At 37.7% G+C, this 17369-nt stretch overlaps 1 protein-coding gene across 2 annotated transcripts in view; it reads left to right on the forward strand.

Annotated features, from left to right (window-relative positions):
• Positions 1-17369, forward strand: part of tnksa (tankyrase, TRF1-interacting ankyrin-related ADP-ribose polymerase a) — a 171755-nt gene that overhangs the window by 12759 nt on the left and 141627 nt on the right. For both annotated transcript variants that reach the window (XM_039750375.1, XM_039750376.1), the window contains exon 2: positions 11797-12021. In XM_039750375.1, the coding sequence (XP_039606309.1) occupies positions 11797-12021 (225 nt within the window). The remainder of the gene's footprint in view (positions 1-11796; positions 12022-17369) is intronic.

Genomic DNA, 17369 nt, shown 5'->3' on the forward strand with positions numbered 1-17369 from the left:
GATTCCATCTAGACTACCACCTTATTACGTCCACTTACAACTCGTTTTCCTCCGTTTTAAATAAAAGGAATCGTGGACTCATTGATGCTATAATGGCGTCCTACAGCGGTGTAGTTGTTCCCTTCATTCAACAAATCCAAAACTTTTACCTTTTTGGTAATCGTTAGCATCTTCTGTTGGCGCTTGGGCACAGCCCCTGAAGCAGTAGCAAGAGCAGATTGTTTTGGAGACATGACGAAGGGCTTGACTATGCACAAAGATAAACACAAAAGAGCACAAAAGTTAACTCTTTACACAGCGAAACATGTTGATGCTGAATGAGCGAGACGAGACTTCCTGGTTAATGCAGCAGAATTGAATTCGGCGCTCCATCGCTGAGCCAATCAGCACACAGGAACTTAACTGCATGCTCTGATTGGGTAGCTTCTCAGCCATCTGCCAATAGCGTCCTTTGTATGAAATCAACTGGGCAAACCAACTGAGGAAGCATGCACCAGAAGTAAAAAGATCCATTGTCCGCAGAAACCCGCGAAGCAGCGAAAAATCCGTGTTATATATTTAGATATGCTTACATATAAAATCCGCGATAGAGTGAAGCCGTGAAAGTTGAAGCGCGATATAGCGAGGGATTACTGTAGATGGTCAGGAAGTGTGCTTTGCATAATGTGCTAGATTTGATGACAGGTGAATGTAATACCTGAAATGGGTGAGTCATTTAGAAAGATTTCTAAGTAATAAGCTGTGCATAAATGGGGTACTGACTGTGTTACAGGTTCTGTTAAATCTTAGACAAGATGTTGTATTTTTTGTTAAGTCACAGAATTTTCGTTTAAACAAGTGCATATTACAATATGACAAGATCATCAGTATAAGGATGGATTGGATATCTATCCATCCCCAAAGCCCATATAGCATGTCACGGGTGAATAGCACATATTTCCATTATCCAGCCTGCTATATCCTAACAACAGTGTCACGGGGGTCTGCTGGAGCCAATCCCAGCCAACACAGGGCACAAGGCAGGAAACATACCCCGGGCAGGGCGCCAGCCCATTGCAAGGCGCACACACACACACACACCAAGCACACACTAGGGACAATTTAGAATCACCAATGCACCTAACCTGCATGTCTTTGGACTGTGGGAGGAAACTGGAGCACTCGGAGGAAACCCACACAGACACAGGGAGAACATGCAAACTCCACGCAGGGAGGACCTGGGAACCGAACCCGGGTCTCCTAACTGCGAGGCAGCAGCGCTACCCACTGCACCACTGATAGCACATATTTAGTAGGAGTAAATAAGCAATAATCAGTTTTGAACTGTGTCACCTCAGTTTCATAGCACACTGCTAAAATTGTCCAGGCAGTAGGTTTAGTTCATCTGTGAATTGGGTTATGTTCCTAAGCAAACTGTTAATATGTTTTATGGTACTTTTGTTCGATCTCGGCTTTATGTAGTGAATCTACCCAGAATGGTTATTGTATTATAAGCCTTAACATTTTCTAACATGATTTCTTCACCTTAGTACAGCAAAGATGGCTCTCAATGGCTGAAAAACCTTTAAATGAGACAAGGCAGATTCAGATATCTATGTGACTATGAGTAGACTACAGTACAGAATGTCAGGTTTTATTTATGGGCTGTGTTCTTCATATAACATAAACAGTGTTCTAAAAAATGACATTTGTGTTTATTATGCCAATTCCTGCTAAACCAGAAATATGACGTCAAATGAATGACAGGTAATTCTGGATTGCACAGGTGTTCCACATTCCCATAGTTATGAACACATAAAAGAGCTCTGATTGTGTAGATTTGGTTTTAGTCATTGGAATTTTTATTTAGGGGTTGATGTTGATTTTAAAAGGTACAAAACAAGATGAAAGTAGATAATTGACTATAATAGAAAAACAAAAAATGTTGAAAATGAGATTTAAACAAAAAAACAAAAACATTGGTGCACAATTAGGCATTTCAAAATCAACAGTGTGGAATATTTTTTGGGAAAGAAACCACTAGAGGTGTAAGCAATTTTCAATGAGTAAGCCAACCCAGGAAGACCACAGAAGCTGGTGACAAGAGTATTGTTAGAGCAGTGGAGATGCACTGAAAAATAACACCCAAATAAATAACGGAAGACATGTAGAAGCTACACTACAAGGTGCCTACCTCTCATTAGCATCAAGAACACAAAGGCCAGACTATAACTGGCAAAGATGTACCAGAAAGTTTCTGGATAGATTAGGTAAAGGTTAAACTTTACCAGAGAGAGAGATGAGAAAGGATAAATGTGGCGAAACAGAAGGACTGCAAATGTTCAGCTATAAAGCATGAAAGAGGCAGCACCATTGCTTGGCCATGCATGGAAAGCTTTTGGAAGTGGCTCACAGTTCCTTATTGATGATACACATAACGATAGTGTTAGCAGAATGAATTGTGAGGTGTACAGAAACATCTTGTTTTCTCAAATCTAAACAAATGCCTCTAAGGCGCATTTGATAGAGTTTCATAATACACCAAGGCAATTCCTTAAACATACTGCCTGGCACCAAGAAGTTAATCCGAAAGAAAAGGTAGGAAGTTATAGCCTGATTTTCTCCTGATTTAAACCCAATTAAAAATGCATTTCACGAATTGAAGAGGAAACTAAAGACAGAAAAGCCACAACAACAACAACATTTATTTATATAGCACATTTTCATGCATAAAGTAGCTCAAAGTGCTTTACATAATGAAGAATAGAAAAATAAAAGACACAGTAAGAAAATAAAATAAATCAACATTAATTAACATAGAATAAGAGTGAGGTCCAATGGCCAGGGTGGACAGAAAAAACAAAAAATAAAACAAGCACTATCTGAAAGAGGATGCCAGTAAAAGTTTCTGATGATATAAATAGGTTGTGGGCATGGAGACAGTAATTGTGAGTAAGGGGTATGTGACTGAATACTAACTTTAATCTACTTCAATTTGCTTAAGATTCATTTGTCCCAATACTTCTGCTCAGCTGAAATTGGGAAGCTAAACATAACAAATGTATTTTTTCCAGTATTTTATAACGCAGTATATTGCCCAGAAATAAAAGCTGAGAAATTAAACAAAAATTGAAATTTAATTGTCATATCATTTAAGTCCAAAACGTCTTTGAGTTGCTGCACTCATAAGTAAAAAAAAATATCGGAGTGCAAAGGTTTAAATGAAGTAAATTGGAAACAAAAAAATCATAAAATGTTAAATTCAAAATAGTTAATCAAAAATTTCCTTATAAACAACATTTTTGGTAAAGATGGTTTCCTGTCCTTGAATCAGCTCTGCCTGGTATGGAGTAGTTAAAACCTTCACTTTAACGTCACACGAACGCCGGACTCTCGAAAAGGCAACATAAAGTTGTCCATGTCCAAATACAGGCTCAGATAGGTAAATCACTACTTTGCCCATGGTTTGTCCTTGAAGTTTCCTCTGATATTCTTTGTGATGAACAATTGAGCAAGCGTTCCAAACGCTTCTCTCATTGTTCCGTTGTCTCGTTTGCACGCCTGTCCGATACCTGAGCTCGCTCTTTTTGGAGCCGTGCCTCTTTTACTCCTGGTGTTTCAGAAGCGTGTTGTAGGCGCCTTCGTTCATTGTTTTTATCCATGCGGTCTCGTTTTTGTTTTTCTGTGGCTGTGTTGTTAGCTAGAAGTCGTTTGCTGTTAGGAATTATAATTTAACTTACTTTTAACACTGAATTACCCCACTGTGATTCAAATAAGCCACACTGACAGCTACCACACTGACTGCTGTTAATAATAACAAGAGGTTTGTTTTAATATACCACAGCCTGCACTGAACACATGGTTTCCCTTTACATTTGAGTCGCATGTGCAAAACGTAGGTGGGGACCTAGAGTGCGAACGCATGCGCTCTAATTAAACAACAACAACATTTATTTATATAGCACATTTTCATACAAAAAAGTAGCTCAAAGTGATTTACATAATGAAGAAAAATAAGACAAAATAAAAAATTAAAATAAGACATTAGTTGAAAAAGCACGTGTTCATAATATAACAACAACAACATTTATTTATATAGCACATTTTCATACAAACAGTAGCTCAAAGTGCTTTACATAATAAAGAATAGAAAAATAAAAGACACAATAAGAAAACAAAATAAATCAACATTAATTAACATCGAATAAGAGTAAGGTTCTTTGGCCAGGGGGGACAGAAAAAACAAAAAAACTCCAGACAGCTGGAGAAAAAATAAAATCTGTAGGGATTCCAGACCATGAGACCACCCAGTCCCCTCTGGGCATTCTACCTAACATAAATGAAACAGTCCTCTTTGGATTTAGGGTTCTCACGGACGGGCTTGATGATGATGATGGTCACGTAGAGTTCTGCCTTTTAATCCGTCCATCATTGTTGGAGCATCATGAAGCTTTGAGTAGGTGGAGGTGGCGCAGGCCACCACCACAAAGAAACCGGAAAAAGAAACAGAAAAGAGAGTAGGGGTCAGTACGGATTTTAGAGCCACCATGAATAGTTATTATGATGAATTGAACATACAGAGTATCAAGATTAAGTTAAATTAAAGTTATAGAAAGGCCATGTTAAAGTAATATGTTTTCAGCAGTGTTTTAAATTGCTCTACTGTATCAGCCAGGCGAATTCCTATTGGCAGGCTATTCCGGATATTAGGTGCATAGCAGCAGAAGGCCGCCTCACCACTTCTTTTAAGTTTTGTTCTTGGAATTCTAAGGAGACCCTCATTTGAGGATCTGAGGTTACGATTTGGAATATAAGGTGTCAGACATTCCGATATATACGATTCATCCATTCTGAGATACAAGTCAGACATTGTGTTAGTGAATCAAGAGAATCGAGGTCATCAGGTGCTATTGATAAGTACAGCTGTGTGTCATCAGCATAGCTGTGGTAGCTCACGTTGTGCCCTGAGATAATCTGACCTAACGGAAGCATGTAGATTGAGAATAACAGCGGACCCAGGATAGAGCCTTGTGGAACACCATATTGGATATCATGTGTCTTCAAGTTGTAATTCCCACAACTAACAAAAAATTTTCTCCCTGTCAGGTAGGATTCAAACCAATTTAAGACTGCCAGGGAGGCCCACCCATTGACTAAGGCGATTTCTAAGAATATTATGATCAATGGTGTCAAATGCAGCACTCAGATCTAAGAGGATGAGAACAGATAAATGGCCTCTGTCTGCATTCACTCGCAAATCATTTACTACTTTAACGAGTGCAGTTTCTGTGCTGTGATTTGTTCTAAAACCTGACTGAAATTTATCAAGAATAGCATGTTTATTGAGGTGGTCATTTAACTGCATAATGACTGCCTTCTCCAGAACTTTACTTAAGAAAGGCAGGTTAGAGATGGGTCTAAAATTTTCAAGAGCGAGGGTCAAGATTATGTTTCTTAAGTAGGGGTTTAACTACAGCAGTCTTAAGACAGTCTGGGAAGACCCCCGTATCTAATGACGAATTTACTATGTCCAGAACATTATCAATTAGCACGCCTGATACTTCTTTGAAAAACCTTGTTGGTATTGGGTCAAGGATGCAGGTGGAGGATTTTAATTGAGAGATTATTTTTGTAAATCAGGTAAATCTATCCTAGTGAAAGAGTTTAATTTGTTTATAACAGGATGCTGGGGTTTAGGATCCTTAGTGTTGGGGAGATATACTATGTTATTTCTAATATCATTAATGTTTTGATTGAAAATACAGCGATAGCCTCACAGGTTTTACTGGAAGAACTTTGGAGGCATTCCTTTGAGTTACCTGGGTTTAGTAGGCGATCAATTGTAGAAAATAAGACTCTGGGATTACTAGCATTGTTATTTATAATCTTGAGAAATAACAGCGTCTCTCAAGACGGACAGTGTTATTGTATTCTGTTATTTTGACTTTTAATATTTCATAGTGGATAGTAAGTTTAGTCTTCCTCCATTTACGCTCAGCTCTACGGCATGTTCTCTTTAAATCAGACACTCTTTGGGTCTTCCATGGTATAACAATGCTAGAAGATTTTTTCACTGTCTTTTCAGGTGCAACTATGTCAACAGCAGCTCTCACTTTAGTATTAAATCTTTCCACCTTACTATTTACATTATCCTCACTATTATAGCTGGCACTATAAACGGACTGATTGCTTAGAATGTTTGTAAGTTTTAAAGCTGCTGCCGAGTCAAAGAAGCGTTTTTTAACAATATGTGTTTTTTATCATTATTTCTATATTAAAAAGTAGAAGAAAATGGTCTGATAGACCAATATCAATGATCTGTTTTATATCAACTTTCAGTCCTTTAGTAATCACTAAGTCTAATGTATGACCTGCTTTATGTGTAGGCTGATTTATGAGTTGTCTCAAATCAAAAGAATCCAGGAGGTTCATAAATTCTTTTACTTTTAGATCACACTGATTATCTATATGAAAATTAAAGTCGCCAACTATTAGGAGTGTGTCATAGTTAGTAATTAAAATTGACATTAAGTCAGAGAATTCCTCAAAAAAAGACGCGTTATATTTAGGAGGTCTATACACGGATAATACTAGAACTTGAGAATCTCCATGAACAACAACGGCGAGATACTCAAAAGACTTGAACTTACCAAAACTGACATCTTTACATTTTAATCGGCTCAAGTAAATGTTAGCCAAACCGCCCCCCTTTTTCCCCTGGCGGTCTGCACGAGTAAAACTGTAATCCGGAGGCGCAGATTCAATTAAAACAGACAACAGATAAAAAAAGAGTAAGGTCTGATAGCCAGGTAGGACAGAAAAAACAAAAAAAAAAAACTCTAGATGGCTGGAGAAAAAAATAAAATTTGCAGGGGTTCCAGGCCACGAGACAGCTCAGTCCCCTCTGGGCATTCTACCTAACATAAATGAAATATTCTTCTTTGTATTTAGGGTTCTCACGGACTGACTTGATGATGATGGTCATGCAGACTTCTGGCTTTTAATCCATCATTGTTGGAACATCACGGTGCTTTGAGTAGCACCACCAATAGGACACCGGAAAAAGGAACAGAAGAGAGAGTAGGGGTTACTACAGATTTTAGAGCCACCATGAATAGTTATTATAATGAATTGGATATATAGAGTATCAGGATAAAATTACAGTGAAGTTGTGAGAAGGCCATGTTAAAATAATGTGTTTTCAGCAGTTTTTAGAAGTGCTCCACTGTATTAGCCTGGCAAATTCCTTTTGGCAGGCTATTCCAGATTTTAGGTGCATAACAGCAGAAGGCCGCTTCACCACTTCTTTTAAGTTTTGCTCTTGGAATTCTAAGGAGACACTCATTTGAGGATCTGAAGTTACAATTTGGAATATAAGATGTCAGACATTCCGATATATAAGATGGGGTAAGATTATTTAAGTCTTTATAAACCATAAACAGAATTTTAAAGTCAATCCTGAAAGACACAGGTAACCAGTGTAGTGACATCAAAACTGGAGAAATGTGCTCGGATTTTCTTTTGCTGGTTAGGATTCTAGCAGCTGCATTCTGCACTAGTTGCAAACAATTTATGTCTTTTTTTGGGTATTCCTGAGAGGATTGCGTTACAGTAATCTAGTCGACTGAAAAGAAACGCGTGAACTAATTTCTCAGCATCTTTCAGTGATATAAGAGGTGTAACTTTAGCTATGTTTCTTAAGTGAAAAAATGCTGTCCTAGTGATATGATTAATATGCGATTTAAAATTCAGATTATAGTCAACAGTTACCCCTAAGCTTTTTACCTCCGTCTTGACTTTTAATCCTAATGTATCCAGTTTACTATCTATCTATACTATCTATCCTATCTTCAGAAATACAAGTAAGACATTGTGTTAGTGAATCAAGAGAATCAGGGTCATCAGGTGCTATTGATAAATACAGCTGTGTGTCATCAGCATAGCTGTGGTAACTCACGTCATTTCCCGAGATAATCTGACCTAATGGAAGCATGTAGATTGAGAAGAGCAGCGGACCCAGGATAGAGCCTTGTGGAACCCCATATAGGGTATCGTGTGTTTGAGTTGTAATTCCCACAACTAACAAAGAATTTTCTCCCTGCCAGGTAGGATTCAAACCAATTTAAGACACTGCCAGAGAGGTTATTAAAATATAATAAGAGATTTGTTTTAACGTACCACGGCCTGCACTGAACAAATGGTTTCAGCTTACATGTGAGTCACGTATGCAAAACATAGGTGACGGTGCAAACGCTGTATTTCAAATATAATTTTTTTACTATATTTCAATTCAATCACAATACCATTAAAAATCATTCCGCGTGCCACAGGTTGCCGACCCGTTATATTCTATACTGTACATGATTGTATTCATATATATTGCAATTATAGGACAAAAGATTTATTCTAGCCTCACCTTAAAGAGTTTACTTTAAATTTCTAGTTTTCTAGTAGACTTACACGATGTACAGTGCATCCAGAAAGTATTTACAGCGCATCACTTTTTCCATGTTTTGTTATGCTACAGCCTTATTCCAAAATGGATTACATTCATTTTTCCCTCAGAATTCTACACACAACACCCCATAATGACAACGTGAAAAAAGTTTACTTGAGATTTTTGTAAATTTTTAAAAAATTAAACAATTGAAAAAGCACATGTTCATAAGTATTTACAGCCTTTGCCATGAAGCTCAAAATTGAGCTCAGGTGCATCCTGTTTCCCCTGATCATCCTTGAGATGTTTCTGCAGCTTAATTGGAGTCCACCTGTGGTAAATTCAGTTGATTGGACATGATTTGGAAAGGCACACACCTGTCTATATAAGGTCCCACAGTTGACCGTTCATGTCAGAGTACAAACCAAGCATGAAGTCAAAGGAATTGTCTGTAGACCTCTGAGACAGGTTTGTCTCGAGGCACAAATCTGGGGAATGTTACAATAAAATTTCTGCTGCTTTGAAGGTCCCAAGATCGAAACCACCAGGACTCTTCCTAGAGCTGGCCAGCCATCTAAACCGAGCAATCAGGGGAGAAGGGCCTTAGTCAGGGAGGTAAACAAGAATCTGATAGCCACTCTGTCACAGCTCCAGAGATCCTCTGTGGAGAGAGGAGAACCTTCCTTAAGGACAACCATCTCTGCAGCAATCCACCAATCAGGCCTGTATGGTAGCGTGGCCAGACGGAAGCCACTCCTTAGTAAAAGGCACATGGCAGCCCGCCTGGAGTTTGCCAAAAGGCACCTGAAGGACTCTCAGACCATGAGAAACAAAATTCTCTGCTCTGATGAGACAAAGATTGAACTCTTTGGTGTGAATGCCAGGCGTCACGTTTGGAGGAAACCAGGCCCTGCTCATCACCAGGCCAATACCATCCCTACAGTGAAGCGTGGTGGTGGGAGCATCATGTTGTGGGGATGTTTTTCAGCGGCAGGAGCTGGGAGACTAGTCAGGATAAAGGGAAAGATGACTGCAGCAATGTACAGAGACATCCAGGATGAAAACCTGCTCCAGAGCGCTCTTGACCTTAGACTGGGGCGAAGGTTCATCTTTCAGCAGGACAATGACCCTAAGCACACAGCCAAGATATCAAAGGAGTGGCTTCAGGACAACTCTGTGAATGTCCTTGAGTGGCCCAGCCAGAGTCCAGAATTGAATCCGATTGAACATCTCTGGAGAGATCTTAAAATGGCTGTGCACCGACGCTTCCCATACAACTTGATGGAGCTTGAGAGGTGCTGCAAAGAGGAATGGGCGAAACTGGCCAAGAATAGCTGTGCCAAGCTTGTGGCATCATATTCAAAAAGACTTGAGGCTGTAATTGCTGCCAAAGGTGCATCGACAAAGTATTGAGCAAAGGCTGTGAATACTTATGTACAGTACATGTGATTTCTCAGTTTTTTATTTGTAATAAATTTGCAAAAACCTCAAGTAAACGTTTTTCACGTTGTCATTATGGGGTGTTGTGTATAGAATTCTGAGGAAAAAATTAATTTAATCCATTTTGGAATAAGGCTGTAACATAACAAAATGTGGAAAAAGTGATGCACTGTGAATAATTTCCGGATGCACTGTGAATGTTGATTCATTATTTTTTAGCTGTCATTACTTATCCATGTCTTTGTAAGCTTCAGAAAGTCTTTGTCTAGTCATTGTAGCTCAGGCAGTATGAGTGTTAAACGAACGGACCCCAAGGAGATGCGATCGCTCCTCTGACACCCCTCTTAAACGGTCATAACAATGGGAAACGCATGCATTTTTTTTCTTTTTTTTATGAAATTTGTATAAAAAATCTATAACAATTACTAAATTGCTGAATATAAAGGATTTACCTTGGCAACAGTAACTTTCTTGGCAGAAATATTGGGCATGGAAAATATTACTAACAATGCCAAACTGCAATTTAAACTGCTCAGTAGGACCATTAATATTTCTAGTCTCCTGACTGGATTCAACCACAGCCTGAATAACCTCAGGTTTACTGGAGAAAAATATTCTAATATCTTCCTGAGAAATAATTAGGACTCCATTGGGAGTCGTGCACATCATTATGAGAAATGCAAATTGAGAAAATAAAACTTGAGTCTTGTTATCTTCACACTGACTGGTATAGTACTTTAACAGGCCAACAAACATTCTACACCAACCACAGGTAAAGTTTAGTGGAAAAGTATGCATGCCTGAAAACAAAGACATTCCTTAGTGTTCTGAAGTAAACTTTTAAACCAAGAATATGGTAGAATGTCTCTGACAAGGACAGTTTGCAGTGTAGGTTGTGACCATTTATCAGCTACACTTGATATGCACACTTTTACGAGTATTAATTTGAAATGGTGTACTCCATACATGTGCAGAAAGAGATGGATTTTATAAATGTAAAAGAAAGAAAATGTTATCTCCAGCAGAAGTGTGCTTCAAATAGTAGTTAATGCTATCTAGATTTTTAATACAGTATACAGAATTAATTCATAAACAACAATTTTCCTGTTATCTAACCTGCTTGTCCAAATCATGTAAGGAAATTTTATTGTATATTATCTTGTAGAGATGCTTGATTACATTTAATGCTGTAACTTTCCACAATTGCTGTAGCTTGTCTTTGTTTTTTTTAAACTCTGAGTCTTATTGCAATAAATGTGTCCTGTGCTTGAATTTCAACACATAATTTCAGACATTGCACTTTTTTAAAATCCTGAATTTTTTAACTTGATAAATCGGGAAAATCCCACTGCTATTTCATAGCAAAAAAAAAAAAAAGCTGCTGCTGTTATTGCCACTTTTATCCTATTAAAGAATTATTTCACAAATGAAAATACAGAAATTGTTTGTGGTTGAGAGCACAGTGATGAACACATTGATGGTAATTAATCAGTTTTAACTTAGGGAATGGTAGCAGAATTGTTTTTTTTAAATATCACCATAGTATGTATCCCTGATAAAGAAATAGAGGCTTTGCTTTATGATCTGACTGTAATATACTTGGCTGCAGTTGTCTGTCTAACCATCCATCCACTTTGTAACCAGCGTATCTGCATCATTGGTTTTTCTACAGTAATGATGAAACAAATAGTCTCTTATGTTCATTCCAAACTTTTACTTTTAGAACTAAAAACTAAAGGGAAAAAAAGCATATGTGATTCATATTTGAATGGTTAGGAAGTGAATGAGATGTAGTCTCCAGTTACAAATTATTACTGCATTTACGGTCAGTCCAGTTTGTGGAAATGGATATAAGGCATTTTTAAAAAATTTGAAAATGGATTTATATTAGCTTGTCTTTAGCTTTTAAATTAATTTAATGTATTTTGTCTTCATTTTAGGATTTGGTCGGAAGGATGTTGTGGAACACCTTTTGCAGACAGGTGCTAATGTTCATGCCAGAGATGATGGAGGACTCATCCCTCTGCATAATGCCTGCTCCTTTGGTCATGCTGAGGTAGTAAGCCTTCTTTTGTGCCAAGGAGCAGATCCCAATGCCAGAGACAACTGGAATTACACACCTCTCCACGAGGCAGCAATCAAAGGCAAAATTGATGTTTGCATAGGTAAGACTTTTTGATTTATGTTGATCATTTGAAGTATTAATTTGATGAATTTATTTTTTTAACTGTGAATCTAAGAAGTTTAAGATAATATTACTATATTCTATGTACAACCATTTCTTTTGTGAGATTACTGAGAAGTAATTCAATATAGGCCCAAATCCCAGTTTTCCATTGCATCTAATAATTGTCCATGGTGACTTCGTACTGCACTAGACATCACAGTGGTAGTACATATATTAGCATCTGTTTTCATTCAGACTTCAAGTTTCACTGATTGGTGTTATGTGGGAGCGTTTACCTGTGACGCTAGTTGCTTAGCAAAGAAATGGAATTCAAGCTTGCATAGTAAAAACTACAGAGTAAGCTGAAATTATAATTTGGTTTAGAGTTTACACTTTATACTGTATGTTGTGATACACTTAAATTGACACACACTTCTTAGCTCTTTTATGCAGGTCTTTTTCTTTTTTTCTTAAAGTTTTTGACATTCATTTTATTTTGCAGTTCTGGATCATAAAAATGCTACTGAACAAGGGTATCTCATATTTCTTATTGTCCTATTATGATTTCTTTAACTTATGTATACATACATCCAGCTTCCAAACCCATTTGGATGCGGAGACGCTGGAGCCTATCTCCAGCAAGGATCAGGCACAAGGCAGGAACCGTCAATGGACAGGATGCTAGTTTATCACTGGGTGGATACACAAATGATAGAAATTATCATCTCCAGTCCAGCTAACCTGCATGTCTTTGAAGTGTGGGAGGAGGCCAGAGCACATGGAGGAAACCCATGTGGATACTGGAAGAACATGCAAACCTCTTGCAGGCAAGGCAGCAATGCTAATACTATGCCATCTACTGCCCTCTTCACATTACGTAATAACAAAAAAAATGACAAATGTATGCTTAGAATTTTCATCCCAAAAGAGATTGCCTTTGTGTGAAGTTTACATGTTAATTGCCATGAACTATGGAAACAAAATTCAAAGCGGACCATTCTTAAGTGTGCTAAGTTCTATTTTAAGTAAATGGGATTGGGTAGCAAACATACTGTATGATAATAAAACCTGGGGAAATGATCTTCTGTTTGAAGCCCTCTTGGGGTGTTTGCCTTCTTAGTGATCTGAATAGCGGGGCAGTGTATTGAGAGAGACTAAAATTGTTTTACTAGGTTTTGCTGAACGTTGCATCATTTACTTTTCTTGGTTTTCTGAATGCTAGTGGGAGATGTATGTAACATGAGCAAGTGTCTTAAGTTTTTGTTTTTGTACGCCTTCTGTTTGTTTGTTGTGTAATTTATTTTCATGTGCGGACAGTGAGACTTCAATGGAAATGCTGGGGCTTATTGGCTTTGTAGATAACAATGGTTTTTATTCAGTTGTTGCCTCTGAGATTATCATTGTATGATGTTCCCCTAAAATGCAAAATGCACATGACCACCAAATTTGTGAATCATTATGTTTTTACAGGAAAGAAAAATAAGTTGGAACAGGACAGGAGCATATTTTGAAAAATATGTTTATAATCTTTATTGTGTTATAAATAATATTTACAACAGCTGGCTGTAAATCAAAAATCTTATTTATTAAGAATGTATGCAAAAGCACACGTAAACTTCTTACAGTGACTGTAGGTTTCTAATACAGTTTGAGTATCCCTAATCCAAAATTCCAGGGGACTGGAGTATTTTGGATTTTAGATATTTTGAGATTTTAGAATATTTGTATATACATAATAAGATATTTTGGGGATGGAACCCAAGTCTGAATATGAAATTTACTTATGTTTCATATACACAACAGAATACCTGTACCAACAGCAGGCTTTCAGTCTCCACCTGTAATGGTGTGTTTTGATTAAAGGGTTACAAAGAAGAAGTAAAAAACGAGGTGAATAATACACAAAGTTCTGGCGGTAATGATGATTGATAACAGAGTGTTGCCTACAAATCTTCTAAGTTCAACTGTGCAACCACTTTTGAAGTGTGCCGCTCACTCACCCTCCCATATAGCAGTTTAAGAGTGCCATGCTGTTTTTTTCACGACTTTCACCTGTGGAAACAGGAACTTCACCACGGACCCAGCCGGTCATAAATGGTTAGTACCAGATCATGTGTTATTCACAACTGCTCATCAGTACAAAAAAATTGTGGGAAACATTGATCAGAGTCCCATAAGGGCAAGTGAGCTCAGGTGTGGAATTGTCTACTTGTGGCATCATGTTTGTGCTTAAAAAAATTCGGATTTTGGATTAGGAATCCTCAGTCTGTGGTAATACAGGTTACAGAATGGTTTCTTGTATAAGTTTCCTACTGTTAAACATCCTGATCAAAATTCTTTATTTTGTATCCTTTTACAATGTTAGTTCTTTTCTGTAGCCTAAACTTTTAGGTACATGTCTGAGTTGAAGTTTAACAGCAAGCTGTGCTCATTACAGCACTGTCATAATAGAATCTGAAAAAATAATCAATTTGTCTCTCCATTCAGTTTCTAAACTGCTAGTTCAGTTCACTTTTTTGGAAAGGAGCTCAGGTGAGGCACTAGCCTATCACATGGCACAATCTTACAAAAGCACATACTTGTTATAATGGGTTGATCTGGCATTTTCATATGAATAGCCTACACTAGCAAGTGTGATTGTAGGCACTTTGAACAGTGTTCAGTAGAGCAGAAAGCTGCCAAATGTTTAATGTCTATTACTTTACAGTTTTGCAGTATTTTTAGTTAGGTATGATGTTAATTCAGAGTTTTCTAAGGTACAATGCTTAAAATAAAGTTTGAGTTTAGCTACCTTAACCATTTCTTGCTAAAATACTAAAATATGCAGACACTGAAATTCTGGCATTGCTTAAATTAAAATATTGCAGCTCCACTGAACAGTGTCAGAGCATTTATTGGCAAATTCCTAAGAATAATATAGTAATAATATAATAATACTTTTTTAACTGGCATGTACTATCAATAAATGTTGGCTGTTAAGTTAATTTGACTTCTGGAAGCTCTATGTATAGTCTACATACAGTATGTGTTTTAAACAGAAATGACATAAGTACAGTGATCTCCCGCTATATTGTGGTTCAGCTATCGCACCCCTGCTACATTGCGGATTTATTAATATTATTATTACTAGGGGGCTCTGCCCCCTGCTCGCTTTGCTCGCCCACCCCTGGATTTGGTTTACCGGATAAACAATTTAAAGAGATTGTTATTTTCATGGGATTTGTTACATATACATTATTTTAATTTTTACTTTAAAACTTTTGTAAAAACAATATTTGTCCTTTTTTTCCTGCCCTGGGCATGGTTAAATCTTTCTCGCAGGACTTATAACGCTTCTTGCGTTGTGAAATGGGGGGAAGTGGGCGGAGTCTGAACGCACGCTAAAGAGATGTGAGATGCTGGCCAGCTGTGCATTCTGCTTGTCACGCTTTGCGTCAATCACTTAAAAGTCTGTCCAGCAGCGCTCAGATCATCTGTTGGCTTGCTGCAGTGTTCTGCTTGCCGTTGCTTTAAGAGCTGGGAGCACCTGAACTTTGTCTGCCAAAAGCAGCCCAACAACTGCTAGGTTAGATGTCAATGAACATGTTTTAAATTGTTTGTAAGTAGGGCGTGACGTGCACAAGTCACCATATCACAGGTTTTGCTTCCTAAGGTTGTAATTAATGTCTTGTGTGTTGGCAAAGTGTCTCTCCAAGATGATCTGGTCTCGGTCGCTTTGCTCAACCCTCCTGGAGGCGTGCTAAGCTCCTGCCACTTCACGTTTCTCCCGTTCATGTTGTGAACAGGGGGTGTTGAACACACACTGAGGTGAAGTGGACAGATCAGCTGCTCGCTTTGTGCTGCTTCTGCCAAGATACCTGTTCTGCTTGTCGCTCTGCGTGTCGATCATTTAAATGCCTGTACAGCAGCTGTCTCTCTGTCTCACTGCCTTGTCTTGCATGACGTTAAAATGTCTCTTGCGGGATGTCAAAAACCTCGTCTCCCTGACAAGATTTTTTTTATAATAAAGAGATGTTACTCATATCCGTAGCCCGACATCCACATATCATATGTGTTTACAAAGTGTGTTTTAATAAGTTTACATGTGTTTAAAGCATGTGGGAGGGGTATTTTAAGGCTTAAACCATCTAAAAAAATTTTATTTATATGGTCTTTCTATATTGCGGATTTTAACCTATCGCTTATGTGTCTGGAACGTAACTACCGCGATAGGCGGGGGATCACTGTATTTTTATTTTTTTTAACTCGCTTGGAAAGTCTGAGAAGATGGCTGGTTAAAAATCTGGGTAACTGATTTTTTTGTGCAAGGTGTTAAATGAACCAAGCAAAGTTATCAAGTGGATGATACACTTTAGTACACATCAGTACAAACATGACCAACTTTGTTTACATTTATTTAAAATGCATTTCAGTATAAAGCCTCAACAAAAGATAGGAGCACTCTGCCAAATAAAATTGTGTAAGTTACACTTATATATAGGATATAAGTTAAAGCAAAAAACTCTATTTTGAAGCAAACTATGGAAAAGCCACCAAAATAACTTTGTTATATTATAAATTTATATACTTCGCTTTAGTTTTGTGTTTTTCAAGTTGAAGTTATTCTTATTCAGTCAGTTTCTACCGGAAGTTGTGCTGTTAATTATCTTATATAAAATTTGAAAAGTTCTGTGCATGTTCATGAATTTTATAATGAGGTGTGCAGAGCACTTGTCCAAACATGTTTATGTGCTATGCTTATAACAACAAAGAGGTTCTTGAAGTAATTTTATCACAGATTCTTGGCAGTATTTTTGTTGAGATAAGGATGTGTTCCTGTTCACTGTGTGTTCATAGCTGGAGTTTTCATGTAATTAATGAAGTAGGATAGCATGAAGCTACACATGCGTCGAATGTAGAGTGATAAAAAATACACTGAAAACTATCAGTCCTATGCAATACTGTATACAATACTGTATAGACGAAAAGCTTATATGTAGGATGCTGTGGCTGTGCTGATATCTCATGGATCTAGTGTACTGGACACTGTTGGATTGGTACTAAAATTTTTGACTTTGGTATCGATATCAGCTTTTGGACCTCAGTACCAAAGTGGCTCCAAAGAAAATAATAGATAACTCCAAAAAACCCTATTTTACTCCAGTCTCCCTGGTGTGCCATACAGTTGCTTTCCTCTCTGGTGCTCACTATACATTGCTTTCTTCTTGATAGCTTTGAAGTCTCAATTGCATCAAACTAATGGGGGTGGGTGTTGGAGGAGCGATCACATAGAAGAACATAGAGTGTTGAGGAAAGAGTTTGGATTCAAGGGAAAGCTGCTGTTTACTTGTGGTGTGAAAAATCCTA

Source organism: Polypterus senegalus, chromosome 4 (assembly GCF_016835505.1).
Source record: "Polypterus senegalus isolate Bchr_013 chromosome 4, ASM1683550v1, whole genome shotgun sequence".
NCBI classification, from domain to species: Eukaryota; Metazoa; Chordata; class Cladistia; order Polypteriformes; family Polypteridae; genus Polypterus; species Polypterus senegalus.